Raw genomic sequence first — 23,772 nt, forward strand, 5'->3', positions numbered from 1 at the left:
GCACTCTTAAGAAAGTACATATGCATAACATTGCCGAAAAAAGTGACTGAAAAACAATGAAATAACAGTATTTCAGAAAAAAGGCCCTTTTCAGCAAGGCTTTTTGATTGTAATAATTCCCCAATCTCCAACAAATTTATTGCGCCTTATCTACTACTGACAGTGACTTTGACAGTCTCCAGAGATGTCTAGTGAATGACTGCAGTTTACAATGAAGAAATTAATTTCAGTCTGAAAACAAGCACTTAAGAAAAACCAGCAATATTTTATACGGTAACGACGAAGGCAGCGAGCTTCACTTAAAACCAGCGATAAGGCTAATATCTCTAACCACTCGTAATAATAAATAGGTGAACCACACAAAGATCGTGTTCATGAAAAATAGTGACTTGGATGTAAGCGTTCTCCAATAAGTAAGCTTATATTTGTGCTATCAAAATGCGCCCCCATTGGTGTCCATCTGTTGGAACGCAAAATTTGGTATAAAAAACACCAAAACAATTGTCGAAGAAGAGAATGTTAATGAATAATTGATACATTTGGATGACGAGAAACTCGAGTGTAAACTTGCCAGCAGTGTTCCGTAGGCGCGGTTTTGTTTTTCATGTATTCAGGAAGACCTTTGATTCTTGCAACCCGAAGTACGATATCATTGATTATGAGTCATTATTGCCTTATTTACCATGGCTAGAGTCTTGTTGACGCTTATTCCTTTGTTTTTCATCCCCCCTAGAATGTCCAAATGACCAGTCACACTAAGTACCAAAAATATTTGGGCAGTGGGAGAGGCAATTTCTTAATATTTTCAAAGGGCCACTTGCCTCACCTACCCTACGAGGGAGTTCATATACTCCCTCACCCACCCCCACACGTAGCTAACGAGTTACGTTTTCAACTCTGCTTTAAAATGGTTACCCGAGAAGTGTACTTTGTTATAACATTAATGATGTTTTGAACAGAGAACAGAAACCTCAAAAAGGGGAACCTAAAGAGAAGTGGTAATAAAGCTTATCATGAGACTTTGACGCTAGGAAGAGAGGAAGACCAGAATTTAAGACCAGAATGTCAGAACATGCACATATTGTACTCTTTAAATTTTATTCATCTCAGTGGTACTTGCTTATAGCAAGTTGCACAGCAACATGTCAAGAATGACAATCGAACTAAGAGAACCGTTTTAACTGTACGAAAGGAACTCAAAATTGAGTTAACACCCAGCACAAGATGTGACTTGTATAGCAGATTCCTAAGAAAAATCTACAATATCTGGTGTAATGAATTTATTCGAGCACAGAAGTGCCTTGAAGAACACCATTGCCAACAAACACAAGATTGACAAGTTATGCCTAGGGAAAAACTCTAGGTCCAGTTACAAAAATAAGACGTTACGTACAATGTTATTTGGTTTTGGCTCTTGGTTTTTATCATATATTTCCTGACCATTTACTTTTCAATGATCTTTGGTAAAATTCCTCACTATGTAATCTGGTCGCCAGTTTCACAACTGAAGTGGTTACCATGTCTAAATATTTTCTAAATATATGTATAAATATTTTCAATTTAAAAATCAATTTCAATTTAAATATTTTAAATATTTTCAAATCGGGCAGCACGCGTCATAACTTTTTCAAATTACGATCGTAATACTGATGAATTGTTGAGGGTGGTCAACTGGGTTAAACTGGACCGTCAACGCCTTGTTAATAAATCAATAATGATGTACAAGATTGTAAATAATATGGTTCCGGAATATCTTTGTTCATGCTTTGTCTTCCGTTCCGATACTTTGACTTATAAGCTAAGAGATAGTGATGGTACGCTTGCTATCCCACAGCCCCACACTAATCACTGTAAAAGAAGTCTTTCTTACAGCGGAGTTGTACTATGGAATAGTCTGCCCTTGAATATTAGTCAATCGCTCTCCCTTAATCAATTTAAATCTAAGTTGAAGAACTATGATTTTGACAGTGGTCTTATATAAATTTTATTTTGTTTTTATACACGGCTTCCTTGTAAAGCAGGTTTTTATCATTTCTCTTATTCTAGTAGTTATTCACAATATTAAATTAGTTAGGTAGTTAGATTTATTTAAATTAAATATTGTATAGTCCTGAAGGAAATACCGTGTCTAAATAAAGATTTTACCTTTACCTTACCTAATTGTTATTGTCATTAGTTATTTTTTTAATTAATAACAATTCTTTATCGAGCTTATTTAAATTCTTCATCAAAACTTAACGTGATAATTATTTACGGCACAAAACTATTTACAATAACAATTCTAATAAAGTCGTTAAAAAAGGAAGCAAAATTTAGTGTAAAGAAATGAATGAAATTGAGAAGAGCTAAAAATTGCAATAGCTTGTTTGAAATGTCACAGAAACGTAACAAAAGCATTTGCGGTTTGTGTCATTGATTGTACGCGAGAAGTAATCAAAAACTAAGAAAATTACTCTCACTTTACAATACACATAATTTCTACTAATTATGGAATCTTACTTGTGTCATTGATTGTACGCGAGAAGTAATCAAAAACTAAGAAAATTACTCTCACTTTACAATACACATAATTTCTACTAATTATGGAATCTCACTTGTCTTTCCTTTAACTGTAATACTACCAATAGTAAAAATAGAAAATTGATAGAATATACAATGTAAAATAGATATATATGTATATATTATTACTGTTCCCTTTATTATTATTATTATTATTATCATTATCATTATCATTATCATTATTATTATCATTATCATTATCATTATCACCATCACCATCACTATCACTATCATTATTATTATTATTATTACTATCGTTATCATTATCATTGTTGTCATCATTATTATTAAATGCCCCTCTGGCTTGGGACTCAGCAGTGGCTCAAATGTCCCACATGATAAAGAAGCTCTGGCACACTGATTGAGTTTAAGATTTTTCTTCTGGCCTAAAACTGATAACTGACTGTTATTTTTAGCTATAGCAAGCTGGCTTTCATGTTTCCAGGGTTGCCACAGGTCAGGGAAAAAATTCTTCAAGGTCAGGGAAAAGTCAGGGAATTTTGAGTCAGGGAAAATTGATATTTTGAAGAAAAGTCAGGGAAAATTGAAATAATTTAACACGCCTGATATACCACTGAAGGCGGGAAGAAACATTTTGGGTCACTGTGATCTCAAAGATATTTTTCCTCAATGAAGAAGGAAAATTTGTGGAAAACTTACAAGTCTAACGAACAAGTAGAAAAGAAGGATGTAAGTTGAGGCCAAAAGCTGCTACAAGATCTGATGTTTTTATTGGTCAGGGAGATCTTATTTTTATCAGGGAAGTCATGGAAAAGTCAGGGAAAAGTCAGAGAATTTTGAAAAGTGATGCCTGTGGCAACAACAGTTAGGATTTCATGTAAAAAGCGAAGTAGCAAGTTCCTCTATATCCAGATAGCTATGCAGCTTCACCCAAGGTAAAGCCCGTGTAACATGATTGATGAGAATAATTATTTATTACAATGGAACCCTATTAATACAGTCACAAATGGTCCAACAAAATTTTGGTCCATGAAAATCTTAACAAATATAGCATGATTGCACTTCTAAACAACTACTCTTTAATACCATCTGGAATGCAGATATAATTTTTAAAAAACTGAAACTTGAATCAGTGTATAACATATTAACAATAGAAAGATGACCATAACTGGTTTGAGTGGCTATATATATGGGGTTAAATTATAAAGGATTATACAGGTTTGGCCGTTGACCATGTTAACAGGGTAGTCACATTAACAGAACTTCCTTATAAGAAAATGTGTAGGTCTTTCGCCAGGACAAAATAAAGTGGCCATAATAACAAGGTGACCATATTAGCGTGGTGACTGTTAGGCGGGGTTCCACTGTATATACAAATGCAGTACAATGCACAACAGGACTTGTTGTATATGGGCAGAGCTGAACTGGACTAAATTTGACTTCACTGATACATTAAATTACAAAGAGAGGTAAAATGTCGAACAAAGGCATGATGTGACTACTTATGTTTTGGAAATCTACTGTTGTAGAACTATGCATCAAGGTGTCCCAAAATATTGAACTGTTGCAATCAGCCATTTGTAGAGACCAGACAGTTAAGTTCAAATTTCTCAACATCTGCATCTCTTGAGACAGAGTTCTCTTAGAAAGAGGGGGGTCCTCCTGTAAACATACTTTCCTCTCCGACCATGCATTTGTCGTTTAAACTTCAATGTTGTGAGAGCAGGGGCATAGTTAACTAAAGTTAAGTGACCATTCATGTTGATCTTTAGCTGGCTGAAGATGGTTTCCAGAGCACTGCCATTTAAGTGTAGAGGCCAAATGTAGTATCCTGGAAACTTTTGAAGGAAGGACTGACAGAATTCTGTAAACCCATGGTACATCAGTCTAGTAAGATGTCTGAAAGGCATATAATTTTGATGAGTTACATTAAGATAATAGATGATTATAATAATTGCGGTCTTTAATTATTGAATGGAGATGCTATATCAGTCACTAAAAAACAAAATCTACATCGTGTGTGCTGGCAATAAAAACATATCAATAACAACCATGATCACAGCTCTACATAATCCTTGGTTACACACATACTTATGACAAGTGTTAAATCTCTATTACTGATCATCAGAGAAAAATTGACTTGTTGACAACAACTGTAAGAAATACATGTATAACAAAGTGAGGAGAATTTGCATGTCGAAAATGGGGCTTTGGGTGACTCCCTAGACTATTTACGGACACCCTTTCTATAGAGCAAGATGAGCTAGAGTAAAGTTGTTGAAGTATATTAGCTGCTCGAGCAGCTACAATATCAACTGACTCGTAAGTTTGTTACATGTAGCTTATTTCAATGTCAACATGTTGGCAGTGACATGATAAGACAAGTGTGATAATGATAAGACTAGATGTATATTTCTTTGAGAACTGACTGCGATGTTACTGCTCGGTTGCTTCACTGTTGGGTTTGCATTTAGGCTTTAAGCTTCTGTAAGTGTTCATAAGGCTTTGGCTAAACAGCAATCAAACAACTTCAACCTTTCACAAGTAACCTGCACGCAGGCTCATGCTAGAGCACAAGCGCGCGAGGCGTAGCTGTGTGGGCGAAATCAAGCGGCACGAGAAAGTGAGCCTACTCTGATCTCTGCAAATATTTCATTTCCACCCCGGAAACTGAAGAAAAAATAAGCCAACTAATTTTCACCAGAAGTATGAACTTTGGCAGCTCAGATCTCTGGGATTTCATAACAACATGCAGTCATGATATACGTTGTTGATAAAGTTTTGCCGAAGAAAAACTGTCAATGTTTATGTCTAGCAAGGACACACACTTGATTCCAAGTGATCTTGCTTTGGCGGTCTGGTCTTTGATGATGTTGGTAAACAGGCAAACGCCTTCATGTTGTTTCGTTGCCCACTTGCAATCACATAAGTTTGTAATATTTAACTCTTCCCATATGCAGTCGGCAACACAACAAGTACATCTTGATTCTTTAACATACTCTCAACTCCTACTTCCTGCTCCCTCTTTAGTTAGAAATTTAACTAGAAGTAGACTGGAACTTTGTAAAACATCAGTAATGTGGGCACTCAACTCTTCCTCTGACTACAAATGTGGACGACTTATTTTTTATTGTGAGAACATGCAATAAATTACAGACTCCATGGGGATCTTATCGCTCCTCATCAAACATAATGGATTGACAGTTTTCTCGCCTTTCCCGCTTTTCGACCAATGGTATTGCACTTCGCTCAGGCGAAGCAGAAATGAAAAAAAAAAACAGAGATCAAGGCAGGCTCACTTTCTTGGCGCCTCTTCACCAGACTCCTTCCTGCCGGATCGCTTTGCTCTTCGCCGCTCGCGCGCGACTCAAAAATGAGCCTGCCAGCAGGCTATTTCACGAGCTGTGTGAAAGTAGAACGAATTTCAGTTTAATGTTATTAGATCGTTAGTAATTTGGTGGCGAGCAGACTTCGCTTGGTGGCGAAGTGACTGGCGGCCGCTGGTTGATAAGAATTATCGACTGATTACTCCAGAAAATTTTACGACTAGCACATGAAAGGTGCCTTTGTTTTGACTAAAAATTAAACTAAGATCGTCATACTCACCTCTGGCGGCACTTTTGTAAACTTTCGTGATGCTGTCAATGTCCCCCAAACCACATTTCTCTTTCAAACGAAGCAAACGAGGGTCAATCGAAGTGGCGGTTGATATTTACCGCATTTGATACACGCAAGTTTTCTTGTTTTCCTCGCCATATCTTTGCGAAGAAACTTCGACGTCAAGTTCAAAGTGCTCATTTTCCAAAGTACAAAACTGCGATATTTACGTTTTGATGCCTACATAACAAAATATTTTCTCCTCCTCATATCACGTTCGAGCCGAAATTCGATTTATCTTGTCATGGCATCTCGCACATGCGCAGCTCTGTCGTGTCCTGTCTGGTCCACTAGTCCCAGTATTACTCCGCTGCGCATGTTATTTCTGCGCGCCTGGGACTTAATCGCTCTTGATGGATTTATGATGGCGGCATGTTTTGAAAGGATTTTAGCTTCTCGGCGTTCTAATTTTCTTTTAGCTGCTCGATACTTTGCCAGTAACCCTTCAGCATTGTTTAAAGTTGGAAATGAGGTAGAAGTTCGTCGGGTTGTTTCTATGAAAGATGTACAGGCATTCGCTCACATGTCAGGAGATACCAACCCCATTCACTACGATGACAAATTTGCGAGGAAAACCCGCGTCGGACAGATTATTGTGCACGGTGTAATACTGAATGGGTATTGTTTTTTTATATGGCCTTAATAATCTTAGAATGTTTGTTTTATTTCGATGGCAACTTGTAGACGGGGCTTTGGGGCTTTGAAAGTCATTGTACTATCCCAAATATTTCTGTGAGAGTTCTGAAGAAAAGTGTTTTTATTTCGAGAGATAAAGAAAATTTTTTTCTTTTCGGAGAGGGATATTTTTTGAAACTTAGATCATTTTTTCCTCAGGTGGGTAAATTTTGAATGAATGAAATGAAAACAATCTTTAAAGAGGAAGCGCCCGTCACGTAAATACGTGGTTTTCAGGGAGGTCCTCTATAAAATAAAAAGTATTAAAATCTAAAATAAGAAATACAAGTATCACAGATCTAAAATATAAAAATATACAATAATTAAAACTACTAAAACTACCAAAACTACCTACTGTCATTTTTTCTAAAAATGTTTATCCATTAAGAACCTTATAAGGTTTTTCTTAAATTTTGAGTGGCTTCTTTCACATGCATGTATAGTCTCCTTTGCAGCCGTTATCAGAGTTGTCACGCAACACTTCTCCCCCACTTACTAATGCATGTATGGGTGTTAGGTGGAGTTACGTGTAGTTAGGGGAGGGTGAACATAAAACAGAATGGCCCTGTTCCCCCCAGAATCAAAGTGGGAAAAACCAGGCCATGTGTATTATCATAACAGCAATTTTTTTTCCATATAGGATGTTCATTTTTATCTGCCATGCATGGCCACAAAATACATGAGCAGCTATAGTTCTCCATATTTCCGATGTTTGATTTTCTTCTTGTGCCAAACTTACGAAAGAACCAGATGCTGATCATAGGCTTTCCCTAAGAGTAGAAAGTGTGAAAACAGGCAAATTTCATCTTTACTTGCTCATGAATGAAGTGTATGTATGTACACTAAACAACTATTCCTTCACCAAAGTCTAATCACAATTTATAATATTTTTGGGTTGGGTAAATATCTTAATCAATACCTCTCCCCTGTTGCATTGCTCAAGATTACATTTTACTGATAGGCAAAGGTAAGGTGTGCTTTCCTCTGATAACTGTTGTCTGTTTTTATTTTAGGATAATTTCAGCTATCCATGGCGCTAAACTTCCAGGTCCTGGTTGTATGATTCTGTCTCAATCGTTGAAATATCCTGCCCCATGTAAGTACTCTATATGAGGTGTCAGATGTAGGGAAATGAAAAAAATAATAATAATAAGTTCCAAAGGGAAAAGGGGCACCAAAGTGCACCATCACTGTAGGTTCTCTTTCTCCCCCTTTATATAAGAATGGTTGAACCTCACTATTTTGAAGCAGATCTCTTGAACGCCCAGCTATCTGGAGCTCAAATCATTTTCTGTTGGATATGCTCTTTCAGTCATTTGCTATCAGCTATATTGAACCCTGCTATCTCAAACTATTGTTCATTTCCTTTGAGATAACAGGCTTCAGCTGTACCTTGGGGCTCTCATCTTCTCTTTGGGTATCCCATTTGAACAGCTGTAGATCCACCTCTGGTTTGTAAAGATTGTGAAAAGATTGTAAAATCAGATCGGTAACTGAGAGATGATCTTAGCAACCCTGGTATGGCTTCCATTTGTTTAGAAGGAATGCAACCTTTGGAAACAAGATTGCGTAAGGGCTTTCACTTGCCCAGTATTTCCACAGAGAGGGGGACATGGGGCTTTGCAGTGTTACGTTGTTGACTGCTTTTCTAATGCAGTGATACGGTAAATAAAATCCCGCCTTGCAGTGTTGCGGTGATCTCAAACCCTACGGTTTGCAATGTTTGTGTTTTTCATGCTACGGTGTTCAGTGAAACGAAACTATTTGCAATGCTGTGTTTTCTTGTTTGATCTCTCTCTGACCTAAATTTTGTATGAAAACTTTGTTAATCCATGCTAATTTTATGGTTGTATATTTTACAAACCAACAAATACAGACCAACACTGGCTAGTTAATCTCCGATATGCTTCAGCTGCCAATCTGAAGCTGTTTTCAACCTTTACAGGCATCAGCAGTATCGACACATAGGCAGTGAGAAGTGTTGTGGCGTGTTTATTTTGTGGAAAATTGTTCAGGTGTAAAAGTATTATAACAAGTGTAGACGTTCAAATCATGGGCTAAATCATATGTTACAGTGAAGGTGTTTCATCGACTTTTCTTGCAGTGATGTGGTGGTCGTTCATTTTTTTTTTTTTTTTGCAGTGTTGCAGTTCTCAGAGCACCCCTATGTTCCCCTCAAAAGACCGTACTCAATTGCAGTGCTCAACTTGCAAACATGCCCTATTTAAATGCTATTTTGGAATGAAATGTAAAACTCTGTACAGCCTTTGTCACACCAATATAGCTTAAAAACAAATCCCCTTAGCACTGCAGATACCTGTGACTACCAAGAATAACAAACCCCACCCACCCCACCTTAGGAGATTACCAAGGTTGTATTGTATTGTATTGCATTGCATTGCATTGCACTGCATTGCATTGTATTGCATTGCATTGTATTCGATGCATTGTATACCCAATACTTCGAGAATATTGTTAACACTATGTGTCACCTGGAATGGGTAATTTTGGCTGATTTTTATTTTACAGTGTTTCCTGGAGAAGAAGTTTTGACTCATGTCCAGGTAACAGGATTAAGACATTCTATTATGATTTGTCAAGTCACTTGCACAGCAGTTCAGAGAGGCAAAGTAAGTTTTCTTTGTTAAATTTATGAAGTAAAGTGATTCAGACTCTGAACATTGCAAACTATGTTGACTGAAATGAAAATCAACAAGTTAAACTTGCTAGCCACAGTACACTTTTTTTTGGTGAACGAGATGTAGTGACAGCGTTTGCTTGTGTTTTGCAGCTTGCTAAAAGGTAGATATAAGGTTTTCATAAACAGTAATATTTAGTTCACGCAAAGAAGGTATAACCATTGAGTGACAAATTGTATGGAGGAATGCTAAATAGTACTTAAAGGCTGTCTGAAAACTGAAGCAAAGCAAAAGCTTGAAGAAGATTAAGACTTGGGAGTCATAGATCAACTAAAAAAAACAAAAAAGTCATAAAACAACTTCTGCTTTGGTGTAAAAAGGATATTTTCATTAACTACTTTTCGCTCCAAAATAGTTACGAAATTCACGGTGCGACACTCTCAGAGGATATGCATCACAACTTCCGAAGAAATAATCCAATAAAACCAGCCCCCATTTTTCCCTAGATTCGTCACTAGCCAATAAATTTCTATTGATATATATCCTTGAAGGGTTGGACTATCACACAATAAATATAAGATGAAGACCATCACACCATAATTCTCTCCGCTAAGCGGATGGGAACGTTTCCTGACAACACCTAGTTAGTGTTTCTCATCGTGTTAAGAGTATTGACTACTTCCTACCTGGAGAAAAAAGCCTCGGTAACTGAACTAAATCGAGCACAATGCAATGGATTGCGTTCGACTGTGTTCGATGAATAAATTTTCTTGAACAAAGGTCATGTTATGTGGTCTGGTAAACATACATACAAAGCAAACCCATCCTAAACAAGTTTTTCTCTTCCTTTTTTACAGACTATTCAATAACAAAAATAAACTGTCCAGGGCAGTGACAAGAGTGGTATATAAGCTATTTATGTAAGCTATTTATGTACTCGCGGTATATTCCGGCGGCATCCCGCACAAAGGTCTTCACTTAGCAAGTAATCGAAGCATTTACAGGCCACAGGGATACAATCAGTTCACGTTGAACAGTTTGAATTGTCCGCGTTCATTTACAACTCACTCGAAAAAGCACGGCCTTTCTCGCCTATTTTCTTTAAAACTTTGAAATCTTCACCCTCCTTCACTTCAAAGTGGCACTCTTGGCGGTCTTTAACTACGCACCCAAAGCTAACAACGCAGAACGCATCTGAAACCATTTCTCCGAGATGTGTGCCGTTACGAAAAACACGTGTTATATCGAAGCAACTGAGCCTCCAAACACTTGTTGTATTGATTTTCAACTCCAGTTTTACAGAAGTCAAGAGTTCGGAAAACGAGCGTTCGAGTGAGTTCGATTGTCCAATTTTTTTGTATGTGAGTTTGATTTCGTTCGATTGCCAAACTCAATCGGAGTCAATCCATGGACTGAGTCAACTTCAATCAATCAATCAATAAACTTTATTTAAGTGTATAAAAAAACTTCTAGTCAGTCCGGAGGCCGACTAATCCGGAACACTCCCAATAAAATTACTAATAGATTAAGTTAAATTAACTTAAGTTAAAAGTTACCTGTCACTTTTTACGTTTTATGTTCATATCTACAATGCCATTAATATTATAAAATATAGACTAAAATATAATAGTTTCTACCTATACAACTATATACAAACTTTAAATATGTCTAAAATTCAAATAGCATTTTAAACACACTTGGCACAATTTCCTGTACAGACATAATTTGAAACTAGGTTCGCGAGGTCTTTTCTGTGGATGTTCGAGACAAATGATGTTAGACTTGGCATTGTGTGTCGCTATGTCCAAGTTTTGAACACAAATATGGTCCTAGATATCTTAGGGAATGTTTGCCATAGTGGACAGAATAGAATCTGGAGATATGGAAATCTGAGTTCTTGAGGCTGTACCCAGATGGAGTGCCACTGACTAAATCTAATCTGTTCGAAGGCAGCAGTCTGTGCTTGACTTTTTACATAAAAATGGCGATATCTTGCAATCGCATGATGTACAGAGAGAACAAGTTGGCGCGTTTCAGTAAGTCTTTGTACGCGAGATCCCAGTCACAGAAAACCGCCCCAAGTCCCCTTTCATTTACTCTTTCTAGTTTCTTTTTGTCCGTTGCTTTACAAAAGTGCCAGACAAGGTTACAATAGGTCAGATGTGGTAATGTCGCTTTTTTATAAATTTGCTGTTTTGCCTCAGTAGGAATGGATTTTCTAAGTCTCCTTAGAACGCCTATTAATTTGCTTAATTTTTTTTACCAATTATGGAAATGTGTTTAGAGAAGTGCAGCTCTTTGTCGATAGTGACTCCCAGTAATTTAAATTCTTCAGTAGTGTTGATAGAGTGGCCATTAATGTCGACAGATGTTAGGGATGGCTAGTGTTTCTTGCCGATTACCATGACTTGGTATTTGCTGTGTCCCTGTGCCCTGTAAATGCTTCGATTGAAATTCAGTTGGATTGGGTTGGATTGACCATGCCGGTTTAGACCGGGAGGGAGCTTTTGAGACCCTTACCATGTAATTCACGGAACATTAACGATGTGACAACAAAAGGGTTTATAACAGTTTCAAAAGTATTCCCTTTGAAGTCATATAACGTAGAAATGGCATCGTTAAACAGCCGCCATCTTGGACTAGTTAACTTGAATTTCGCGCGTTACTTGTACAACACCTCAGTATTCCACCAAAACTGACACAAAAACAGTCAAAGCCGATAAAGAAACTTGCATTTATCTATTAAACTACAAGTTACCGTTTCATTAAAACTCGGAAATTGGAACATGCCTGTCAAGAGACAGTTTCTAGGGGGGGGGGGGGGGGCGCACCAATTTCCTTGAACAATGAGTTGTCATACCATATTGTTCCCAGATAAATTTTAGGTGGGGGTCTCAAAACACCCCTCCCCTCTCTGGTCTGATTAGGTTTATTAAAGCTATTTCTTTGATGAACATTTTGTAGGTTGTTCTATCTGGCGAAACAAAGCTCTTAGTTCCTCAGAATCTGGATGAATAAAGCCGTTGTTTTTTATGTAAGTGAAATTTAGTGCCTCATTCTTGCTGTATCAATTTTTTTTCCATCTGCCGTGGTGGCCATGTCGTGCATGGTGGCCATGCACTACATGGTGACCATGCTGGGGTTCCAAACAATCACACTCTCTCTTTCGGGATCACGGTTGGAACACGTTATATAATTACACATTATATAATCACGATATAATTATATAATTACACATTATATAATCACGACATAATTATATAATTACACATTATATAATCACGATATAATTATATAATTATACATTGCATAATGACAGTATAACTACACTTACCATGTACTATCGAACCTATATATAACGGCCCTGTATTAAGCGGCCAGTTTTCAAAGTCCCGAGTTTTCGCTCAAACAAACGCTGTATTTGTTACCTGTATTAGGTGGCCACCTTTATTAAGCGGCCGCGGCGACCCTGTAGCAGTCCTATGTTTGTCTTTCTTTGTTATTTTTACTTAACAACTATGAAATTGAACGTAAAAACTGTGAAATTGAACGTAACAACTGTGAAATGACGCAATGAGATATTTTGTTGTGAACTGTAAGTCACAGAAATACAGTACTGTATACCGTAGAAGAGTAGAGGATAATTTATTGCACAGTACTTTTACACAATGTTACGTACATTATACCGTTAAGTTACAAGTTGGCACTGAACCTTGTTTAAAGTATTGATCGCTTGAAAGAGTGTTGATTATCCTATTGTTTCCTTGCATGAAGTGTTCTTGTAGATACGCCATTTAAATTGACATTAGACCACACCCGCTGAGTATTTTTAGTGATCCTGTATTAAGCGTCCACCTGTATTAAGCGGCCAGTTCCTCAAGTCCCGAGGGTGGCCGTTATTTACAGATTCGACTTTAGTTGCATAATAGTTATACACAACAAGCAATGAAATTGTATCAGCTTACTACTTACTGTTTATTTTTAGTATAGTACCGACTTGTTATTTCTACTTTAGGGCCGTTTTTTTTCTACTTTATAGATAGCAATTTGCATTTGCAACAATTGAAAATTTCTACAAACGAGTTCAGCAGGTCCTGTGAAAGGACAAGGAATAGCACTGATCAAAGTTTTCAGCTGGCTTTATCAGTCACATGCGCGCTAACGGTACAAAACCATCTCTCCACTGAATTAATACTTGTTGCTGTGTGATTTTTGTCCAGGTTGAGCACTGATTCAGACAGAAAACAACTACACAGTCGGATGTCGTCAAGGGTTATCATCGCTTCCAAAAAGAGTCTCCTCCGCGACTCCCGGTGAGAGAGAGCAGAAACAGGAAACAGGAATCCTTATTCACGGAGCCTGCTGCATTGGTCAGACGTTGTTCGTGAATTTAAGATGGCGTCACAAGTCTCGAAATACTCGCAAACTTTCGCGCTGTTTTCTGGTTTAACACAATAGGAAGAATACGTGTGCCTTAGTGCCAGCCGTTTTCCTACGACATGGGAAAACGGAATTCAAACTTCCAGTTTCGTTTTTCGTTTACCCACGTCATCGGAAAAGGGAATTCGAACTTTTATTTTCGTTTTTCGTTTTTCAACTACATTGAAAACGAAATTTCCGTTTTTCATCTTCTATTTCCGTAAGACATTGAAAACGGAATTTAAACTTCGATTTTCGTTTTTCGTTTTCGTGTTCTGTTATGTTATCTCGAGACAGTGGCCTATTAAGCAGGCGCTAGCGTTCTTTGGGCTTGGACGTCATAGCCAACTGTATGTAACTGAGTGTACATACATACGGAGTTGTGATAACAACAAATAGCGTAAAAAAAACTGTGCAGCTACATTTATAGAAAACTAATATTTAAGAATTTTTCAGCCCGCTACAAACCGTATTGAGCTGACTGTTATTAAGAGCCTTCTGTTTAATATGACTACCACGATGTCGATATCGGCAAGGAAATGAAATTATGCGTGTACGATCACAAGTCACGGAATTAAATGGCTATTCAGGTCCGACTATTAAGTCAAAAAGTTTCAATACAAAGGCTTGTCATGATCGATTTGGAACATACAGTTGAACCTCCGATATGGCGCCTTCTACTTCGATATCGACCGGTCAGTGTAAAACGAAGACTGCGGACTGACCGGGAATAAAATGCAGACTGAGGGTAAAACGCAAACTGCAGACTACAGACTTTTTAAGAATATATCGACAGTGTTATTTCCATTATTGATTTCTAACCGGAAACAGGGTTATTCAGGCTAATAGTAGTGAAAGTTTCCAATGCTCCGGTTAGCCTGAATATCACTCAGGTTAGCCTAAATAACGCTCCGGTTTGCCTGTTAACGGTTAGCTCTCAATGATGGAAACTACTCAGTTAAAAAGTCTGCAGTCTGCATTTTGACCTTCCGTCTCCATTTTACCCCAGTCCGCAGTTGCAGTCCGCAATCTGTAGTCTGCAGTCCGCAGTCCTTATTTTACACTGACCGGATATCGACTGTTCCATCTGCAACTGACTCTCTCTTTTTGATACCATGGAAACTGTAAAACCCTTTTACACTTAGCAAACTACTGTGCAGCCCTTGATTCGGGTATCGGTTCTTGATTACCTTGAGAAGGTCTTCACAACTATTATTTTCCTCAGTAAGAAAACGGCGGACAAAGACTTCATCAAGGATGTAGTTTCCAGGTCCATTTTTAGCGACAGGAAGAGCCAACATTCTTCTGGTTCACGTATACAAAAGTGACAAAAAACACATAAACGAAAAACGACAATCGATGTTCAAATTCCGTTTTACAATATCTTAAAAAACGAAAGACGAAAAAAGGAAATAACAATTAGAATTCTGTTGTCCAAAGTTGTGGTAAAACGAAAAACGAAAACAGAAGTTGGAATCCATTTTCAATGTAGTAGGAAAACGGAAAACGAAAATGGAATCTCGAATTCCTTTTTCCGATCTCGTGGGTAAAACGAAAAACGAAACTGGAATTTCGAATTCCGTTTCCCCTGTCTTAGGAAAACGGTTGGCACTAAGGTACACGCATAAGGAAGATTCAGCAAACCACAACGGCAACTGCAACGAGAAAGTTACTAAGCAAATGGTTAATAAGCAGAGCAAGAAGTTGTTGATCCCGGGTGTTGATCACTTCACCCTTCGTAGAACATACGCTATAACACACGCTGTAACACGTGATTTCAATAGCCCACTACATAACCGCCTGACCAAAGTTGTGTTCCGTGTCACTTAACATTTATTCCCTGTTTGTTTATTTTGGTTTGACTTAGTTGAATGAGCTTTTCATTTAAATTCTCTTACATTGTTTTTAAAAAGCGAAAGCAGCCATTATTTTATTTGTTAACTTTAAGAAAAAATGTTCCATGATTTTCATGTTCCATACGCTTTTACCTTCGTGACTAAATGTTTATTCAATCGGCGCCTTTGCCGTGGCTGCAAAGCCGATTGAGCGCTTCCTTCTTGCTGTAAAGTTTCTAAAATTAAACGAACTTATATTGTCCATGTTTGAAATTCTGGCATAACTCTCCGCTCTTGGTGGTGAAAATAGATTAAGCGAGGTTAAGAATAGCTTGGATCAGTCTTCTGTCGTGAGCTGGCAATGTCAAATCTTGCTGGGACCAGATGTTTTATGCCGAGTATTATCATCTTAAAGTGCGTGTTCCCGGATTTACCCCCGGGCAATTTACCATTTTAGCTGAAACGCAAGACTAAGAACTCTACTGGAGGAAACAAGTATCTTTTCGTGCATAATCAACTTGGCTTGTTTGAAATCTCTTTGCTTTGTTACACTGAGTTCCCACGGTTATTAAAAGAGCGATAAGTGAAAGAAGTATATGAATTTGTTCCGTGGTATTTTTGTAACTAAGAGCTGTTATAGTTTGGTAGTCTCATATTCTGTGGAATGCGTCTTTTCGCGCGGTCTAAAATCTCGTTAAATTTTTTCCGCTGAGTCCTGTAAACTCTGAAAGAGAATATCAGTAATGGCGCCAAAACATTGGCTCGCTCGCAAGTTCCTTTTGCACGTATTTGCATGGCAATGTGTATGGCCTTATGTCCCAGTCGGGACAACGAGGATGAATAAGTGAGAGAGTCAGCACATGGCAATGTAATCTACTGCTTGAGAAACGAGAAATGCACTACTTTGCTTTCATGTCTTGATTGTCTAGTCATGGAGCTGATTCAGTGGAAAAACTTTCTTGTTTTTGTAGCTATTTGTAGCATGCACATAATTGGGCCTCTTGTGGTTCACTTGAAATCAAACATCGTCAAAACAAACACTGAAAGCGTCACAAACTTTCTCCAAGGAATGCTGCGCAAACATTGGAGTGATAATCTGAAGTATCGGTGGCGAATTGAGAGAGCCAGTAAAAATTAAACATGGAAAATTACATGTATCTTATTAGTTCAGTGTTAAAACAGTTAGAGGCTTCCGCACTTGAAAGAAACAGGCTTAGTATTTTTTGGTTTATGTTTCTGTTTTGGAGTTATTTTTAATGCTCGCAAAAAGGTTATTTTTAATTGATTGTGTCTGGTTTCTACTCTCGGGCCTGTATTCGCGTGTGGTGTCAGGAAATAACACTGAAATGATCTTTTCGTTTTTTACGCTTTACGTTGCCGCCGACTGACATTCATTTACTCTTTTTTTGTTTCCTTTGGCGGGAATTAAGAGAGAAGATGACAGATTTTCATCAGCTGCGAGTCATAATAGAGCGGCGAGAGAGTACAAAAGCCCAGCGCAGGGCCACTGTCAAGCACAACCCGGTTGAGGCCGTTGGATTCACTTGATCTTTGAGAATCATTTGTTAACTAAATTTCATAAAACTGATCCCACTGCTACCAAGGTATACCTTAGACCAATTGCTTTCTTTTCTTTGTTGATTGGACAACAAAGTTTATTGATTTGCTATTTTGCCCGAGGCAGGTTTTGGATTAAAGGCGTGAACTGATGGCGAACAAAAGTTTAAACTTTTACGGCGTGGTGGTGTTTTCGCTGATTGCGATTCAAACAGGTCCAGTGGCATTAGAAAGACAAACGGTAGACGAGGTGGTAAGTGTAGTTAATTGTTTCATATGTAACATTGGTTCTATGTAACATAGCAGTAGTTTTGTTTCGTAAAACAGGTTCCCACTGATTTTTTTTCTCGCATGGCACAGTTAAGCTAATGTTTGCAGCAACGCTGTAAAAGCATCATTTGAAAAAACGAAGTTCGTAGGAAACACTCTAGTCCGAAAGAATTTCGTGAAGGCTGGTTGGCCGGTTCCTTTCTGTGATCTGTAGCTTTTAAGAGGATTAGTAAAAAAAAAAACATAACTCGTTTACTAAAAGCATTTCAATTTAAAACAAGTGATGGTTGACCTATAAAGTCCTTGGCGAAATTGAGTCGAACGTTTAATCGCGTTTTCCCTTCAAAATCTGGTTTTCGTACTTAATTTCCTTAGACGAAGCTATTACTGCGATTATAAAACAACTTTGGTACAGAAGTCACATTGAACCATAAAAATTTATTAGAAAGCTATGTGCAATAAAATCAAGTTTATGTTGACAAATATTACTGGGTACAATCCACTTTCAAGGGCTTAATTTATATGAGGACCGTAGCTTCCGTTGATATCACTAGCTTAATTAAAAGAAAAAACACTTCATTCTCCACCGATATTGTGAAGGAATCTTTCGGTCTGTGTCCTTAGAAAACTAACAGCATGTTCATAACTATATGTAATGTAATTTCCTGAAAATAGTCTCATCAAATGCTAATTGAATCTTCACGCAACCTAAGAGTGGTTGGTACAAAAACGCTGATTAAGGGAGGATTAAAGAATAAATCTTTGTGTGCTGTTAACGTGGCTATAAATAAGCACATCGTGACTATATATACCGCGTTGACTCATTTTTCGTGCTATGTACTCAGTGGCACTTGCATAAGAAGATTAAGGTTATTCCCCAGTATTGCCTTGCGCATCCCTACTGCGCATAATTTCACGCGTGATTAGCCCGCGCATTAACAAATGGCGGCTTTTTCTTTACAGAGAGGTAACTGGTCATTTTCTCGCAAACGAGTATGGTGACCTATCATTTTTTTCTGTTGTTTTGAACTGAGTAATAAATTTCTCTGTGTAAACTAAATATGGACCAATTCTCAGTGTAGAACAAAAACCAATGGTCAGAAACGTGAATTTAGCAAGCAATCGTGACTACAATCATAGTGCTATTATAAGGATTTACATGGATATAAACAAGGTGCTTTTGCTCCTAGACGAACATGGGGACCCCTCATTTTTATTTCAAAATTTAAGTTCCTATAATATAAACAATCGATAGGCAAAGTTTCACAAAAATCTCAGTGCATAAGAAGATTAAGTAGCGGTTGTCAAGAAGTATTTGCTGAGGGTCTTCATTTTCCCTTTCTTTTTTCTTGGAATATCCTGACATACATACTTTATTTAACCATACCATGCGCTTGCGGTCCTTACAATCCAAACCGAAATCATTTTTTACTACCCGGGTATAAGGACGCCAAATTTACACCACCCTGTCAAGAAGGAATTCGTTTGGGCGTGTCAGTTGCTAGTGACGGTGCAATTTAGTGTCTTTTTTCTTTACTGCGACATACCTTAGTTTCTCGCCAGTTACTTTTATCCACATTCACGCTCTGTTGTAAGATTATGATTAGTTGTCTCACGACAGTCCGGCGTTTCTTCGGTAAGGAGATAAAAAGGGTCAGACTTTGTACTTGTTTATATAGGTAGGTCTTCATCAGCTGTTGGTAGTTAATTTAAAACAACACAGCTAATTGTCTAGGTCACAAAAATGTTTTTTCGTTTGGTCTGTTCTGTCGGGCAGATGTTTAGAAATCGCTGAAATTGCTAATTAAACCGAGGTGATAAACTCTTTTAAAAGATGATTATCTACTAGATGAGCTGCCTCTGTTACGGAACAACGTAAGCGGATGTTTGAATTTTTAACGTTAATTTTTGTATCTCGCAATTTAACGTTTAACAACAAGTTAGCTGTGGAAATTGCCCTTCATACTAATATTGTTTACTTTCACTATCAGGAAAGCGATGACGTTATAAATCCTGCCGCTTTCAACGGCGAGCTCTTGAGGCAAGTCCGTGACTCTAATGCTTCAGTCCCCGCTATGGCTGAAGAAATAAAGAAACGTGGAAATGAGCTCAAAAAATTCATTTTACTTCCCCTAATGCGTCACAAAGAAAAGCAAGGGCATAACAGAAATCAGAGCCCAACGAAACATCATGAAGAACACCACCATCAACATCAGCACAATTCTCCATCTGCTGGAATCCATTTGCCACGTCCATCTCCCACATTTCCCTTCAACACGAGGACAGATGAACATGTTGACTTCTCAACTGAAGAATATGCGCAGATTACTCCAACCCCATCGGTGGACAGCTGGTTGACTCGGTTGATCTTTACTCCAAAGCTTCGTTATGCAAGAGCTGACAAAGTTCCCGATGATTCACAAGTAAAGATAGCAAAAATTAGCAGTTTAAATTCCAGTCCTACTCCAACATTCACTCCCGTAAGCTCGGTGATGACGCTGTCGATGCAACCAAATCAGAGCGTGACAGGTATTTTAAAATATTGCGCGTTGGTCACCAGAGTAATTGTTGCTCTTGAGGTGCGAATGTTTCGCTTATAGCACAGTCTCAACGTTCTAATGACAGTAATCTCTATCAATCAACCAGTCAATCAATAAATCAACACTTTATTTAAACACGTTTCGCCTAAGAGCTAAGTAAGGTCGATCACAATACGAACGTGTAAAGGACGAAAGTAGCTGGATTTCATCCCCTTTGGGATCAACGTAGTCATAATTAAGCGTGATATACAAAAGGTAATTGTCTTTTCAGTATTTCATGGTAACCAGGATCGACAAAAGCCATTCACCGTTATGTCCACTATCATAGGAATAGTTGCTCACGCCACCAAAGGGGAAGCTACTCCAATCCATAACATTTGCACCACACGTAACATTATTATTTTCATAATGTGTTTGCTGCTCTGAGAACTGATTTGGAACACGCTGTAAAACCATGTAAACTCAACCTGCTAGCCTTGTTTTATTATTTTGTAAAGTGAAGGCTCAGTTGTGACTTTGATCCCCCAAACGAAAGGGGAACCACTATGCCCAGCCAAACCAGAAAATCTTGGGTATCATAGCAGAGGAAAGCACCCTATTGATTTGAACACGGTCTAATCAACCTACCTGCCGCTCCGATAGATGTGTTGCTAGTCTATATGCAGCTCCCACATTTTCTCAGGTTTTGTCAACAATCGCATACTCACGAGTGAAGAGAGGTACTAAAAAGATAACTAGTCCTGTTGAAACCCAACTCAAGGACTGCCAGGCTAAACTTCTCCTTTTCTTCCATAGTGTTTCAACTTACTTGTATCGTGTTGAGATGTCAGACTTTTTATTGAAAAATTATCGTGTACTGAGACACGTAGCATTTTGATGTTTTTTGGTTTGTTTCTGATTTTTGTTGTTTTCATCGGCTTCAGGACACCCAACGGACCCATCAGATGAACAGGATCCTTGCACTGTATGGCAGAACTGTGCTTTAAATCAGCTCCTGAAAGCCAGCCGCTGGTTTCAGAAATTACCCAGCTGTTCTTGTCAGCTTCAACCAGCGCATTTCATCTACAACAACACAATTTACGACCCGGCATTGAACAAGTCCTTTCAGTGGAGAGGAATGAAGGTGGATAAAAAAGGCCTCCTCAGACGTACAGCAGAGTTCTGCATTCGATCTCTTCCACGTACCAGCCTCAGCGCCCAAGTTTGTTGCTATGACTCCAAGTTCCAACTGATCACCCGGGGGACTGGGGCAGGCGCACCGTTCGTTGTGTCCCCGGATCGGAATGCCTCGATGCATTACAAGCTGGACGTCTTGCCTATTCGTCTTTGTAATGGGGACTGGACGCGTTATCACGCCGTGCGCTCTCCCAATAATGGCCGTAACTGTTCTGCAAACCCGGATGACAACGAATTTGCTCTTCAAGTACTGAAGGCAAGGGATTACTAGCCGAGAGTTTTCTACGGACTTATGGCATCCTTAAAACTATGTTCCTTTGATTATTTACAAGAATGAAACATATAAAAGTCTCTCAGTTGCAGAAGAACCTGAGAAAACTAACAACTTATCGTCTGATTGTTTTTCAAGATTCAGTAGTACAATAATAATGTGACGTCATTATATTTTGTAACCGCACCAGTAAACTAGTAGTGGCTATTACCTCAATGATATAATAAACTTTGCATAGTAGTTATGGAGACATTTTGTTATTGCTGCCTTTACCACTATAGAAAAGTCTTTGATCAGTACGTTTATATCGAAACGCAGTTCAAATGTATTTTAGACCTTAAACAAAGCTTTTATTGATAGCTTTAATGATGTTTTGTATGACAAATTTTATTACAATAAACTTTTCATCGAAGACATCATTTTAATGTGAACTACCCGAATCATGAGTACAGAGAGCTATACAAGAATAGTTGGTAACGTATCCTAAGCAGCACAAATCTGAACAGTTACACAGATTTTGAAGTTTTTTTTCTGAGTCGAAATATACGATTGGTTGAGTGGAGTACGGATAGTTCTTTCATTTTATGCTTGGCTGCGACATTTAGCTATCAATGAACGACTCGCATCACCCTACCTAGCTGATATTTCAAACTTTTTTCATTGCGGCCTCAGTCTGTAAGACTTCATTTAGCTTCTGTGTTCAAGGCTTTTTGAAAAAGTCATTTTCTCAGAATGTCGAGAATCCAGACAGGCAGAAAAAATCTTTTTTTCTCTGTATTTCGCCGAAACATGCCTTTGGGTGAACTTATTCAAGGAACAAGAGATGTTCCAACGATTTGTTCCAATGATTTGTTTTACGGGCGAAATTTTAAAGGAGGCAGTTTTCGACGCTTAAAATGTTCAAAATTTCATGCTTCTTTACGCAAACCCCAGCGGGGAGGTAAAAACGATTCTTCGAAAAAACGAAACTTGGCGCAAATATTATTTGATTCTTATACTTTAAAATCATTTTGTAAAGCAGCAAAAGGAACGTAAGTAACTATGAGTCGTTCTTTCCAGTTTTAACTGTTAATTTCCAAAGAATAACCTGTGATTTGCATAAAATTGAACTCGCTTACATGCCGCAACAGTTTATTTTACTGACACGGAGCATTTTAATTTCCAGAGCTATAACTTTCCTGGTGGAAAATAAAAATACTATAACCGAGGTTTTCTAAAATGTAGATAATTTGACCAAATGGTATATACCAGAGGCCATTTATACTAGTCAAACTTAGCCTTTATTTGTTCTCGCCAACAGACACAAATGGCAGCTGTATACAAATATGCTTGCTTAAAAAGCTACAAAAAAAACATCTAGAAACTTATTACACGGTTTTAACTTTTCATTCTCCCGTTGAGTCGTTCTGTAAACGATACCCAGTAAAGCAGCGATAAACGGCCCTCTCTTTCTCATCCCTTCCCCACTTCGCTACAGACGTTATTTTCGCCGGAGACAAGCGACAACCAGAAATACGTCTGCCTCCGCAGGCTAAACTTCTCCCCATTTTTTGCCCACCTGAGGTTCGCTCGTTTGCTCGCTCGCTTGCTCGATCTCCCCGCTTGGAAAATGGAAAAAGGAAACGCCTGCTACGCGGGCTATCTCTGATGTCGACAACGTTTATTTTTGCAATGCGACACTGAATGGCACTCAGATGTGGCTGTTTTATATCGTTCGTAGATGCATGAGACCCTATTTTCAACACTGGATGCGGGATTGAGGATTCTCTTTGATTTAGCCTTTGATGCAGCGAAAGAATAAGGAGCAGGGAGAGGGGGTGGGGCAAAAAATGAATGTTTTCCTCCCCACCCCCCACGCCCTGCTTCCCCCCCCCCCTTTTTTTTCTCATCCCTTCCCCACTTCGCTACAGACGTTATTTTCGCCGGAGACAAGCGACAACCAGAAATACGTCTGCCTCCGCAGGCTAAACTTCTCCCCATTTTTTGCCCACCTGAGGTTCGCTCGTTTGCTCGCTCGCTTGCTCGATCTCCCCGCTTGGAAAATGGAAAAAGGAAACGCCTGCTACGCGGGCTATCTCTGATGTCGACTTGATTCACAGTGTTTTGTCACACACCTCTAAATGTGCGCAAAGAATAACAACAACAAGAAACCAATTAGTTGCAAGAAAAGCTGGACCGCCGAAGATACCTGTTTATTATTCATTTAAGTAACT

The 23,772-nt window shown here is 38.4% G+C and overlaps 3 protein-coding genes across 3 annotated transcripts in view; all 3 read left to right on the forward strand.

Moving 5' to 3' along the window:
* Positions 1 to 23,772, forward strand: part of LOC145485612 (uncharacterized) — a 194,857-nt gene that overhangs the window by 27,318 nt on the left and 143,767 nt on the right. The gene's annotated exons all lie outside the window — the stretch shown is intronic.
* LOC145483731 (hydroxyacyl-thioester dehydratase type 2, mitochondrial-like) lies at positions 2,518 to 10,911 on the forward strand. The gene is made up of 3 exons (XM_081462281.1): positions 2,518 to 6,795; positions 7,866 to 7,948; positions 9,382 to 10,911. The coding sequence occupies exons 1-3, from the start codon at positions 6,422 to 6,424 to the stop codon at positions 9,498 to 9,500; spliced, it is 576 nt and encodes a 191-aa protein (XP_081318407.1). The 5' UTR covers positions 2,518 to 6,421; the 3' UTR covers positions 9,501 to 10,911.
* On the forward strand, positions 12,324 to 22,126 carry LOC145483712 (uncharacterized). Its single transcript, XM_081462257.1, has 4 exons — positions 12,324 to 12,525; positions 13,712 to 17,555; positions 19,564 to 20,101; positions 21,036 to 22,126. Exons 2-4 carry the CDS (start codon positions 17,454 to 17,456, stop codon positions 21,557 to 21,559), a joined length of 1,164 nt encoding a protein of 387 aa, XP_081318383.1. The 5' UTR covers positions 12,324 to 12,525; positions 13,712 to 17,453; the 3' UTR covers positions 21,560 to 22,126.

Source organism: Orbicella franksi, chromosome 4 (genome assembly GCF_964199315.1).
Source record: "Orbicella franksi chromosome 4, jaOrbFran1.1, whole genome shotgun sequence".
Classification (NCBI taxonomy): Eukaryota; Metazoa; Cnidaria; class Anthozoa; order Scleractinia; family Merulinidae; genus Orbicella; species Orbicella franksi.

Excerpts from the sequence above, each read along its gene's own strand:
- LOC145483731 (XM_081462281.1), top strand. The coding sequence starts at position 6,422 with ATGGCATCTCGCACATGCGCAGCTCTGTCGTGTCCTGTCTGGTCCACT. Across the intron at positions 6,796-7,865 it reads CACGGTGTAATACTGAATGG|GATAATTTCAGCTATCCATG; the intron begins GTATTGTTTTTT and ends TTTTTATTTTAG. Across the intron at positions 7,949-9,381 it reads GTTGAAATATCCTGCCCCAT|TGTTTCCTGGAGAAGAAGTT; the intron begins GTAAGTACTCTA and ends TTTATTTTACAG.
- LOC145483712 (XM_081462257.1), top strand. The coding sequence starts at position 17,454 with ATGGCGAACAAAAGTTTAAACTTTTACGGCGTGGTGGTGTTTTCGCTG. Across the intron at positions 17,556-19,563 it reads GACAAACGGTAGACGAGGTG|GAAAGCGATGACGTTATAAA; the intron begins GTAAGTGTAGTT and ends TTTCACTATCAG. Across the intron at positions 20,102-21,035 it reads ACCAAATCAGAGCGTGACAG|GACACCCAACGGACCCATCA; the intron begins GTATTTTAAAAT and ends CATCGGCTTCAG.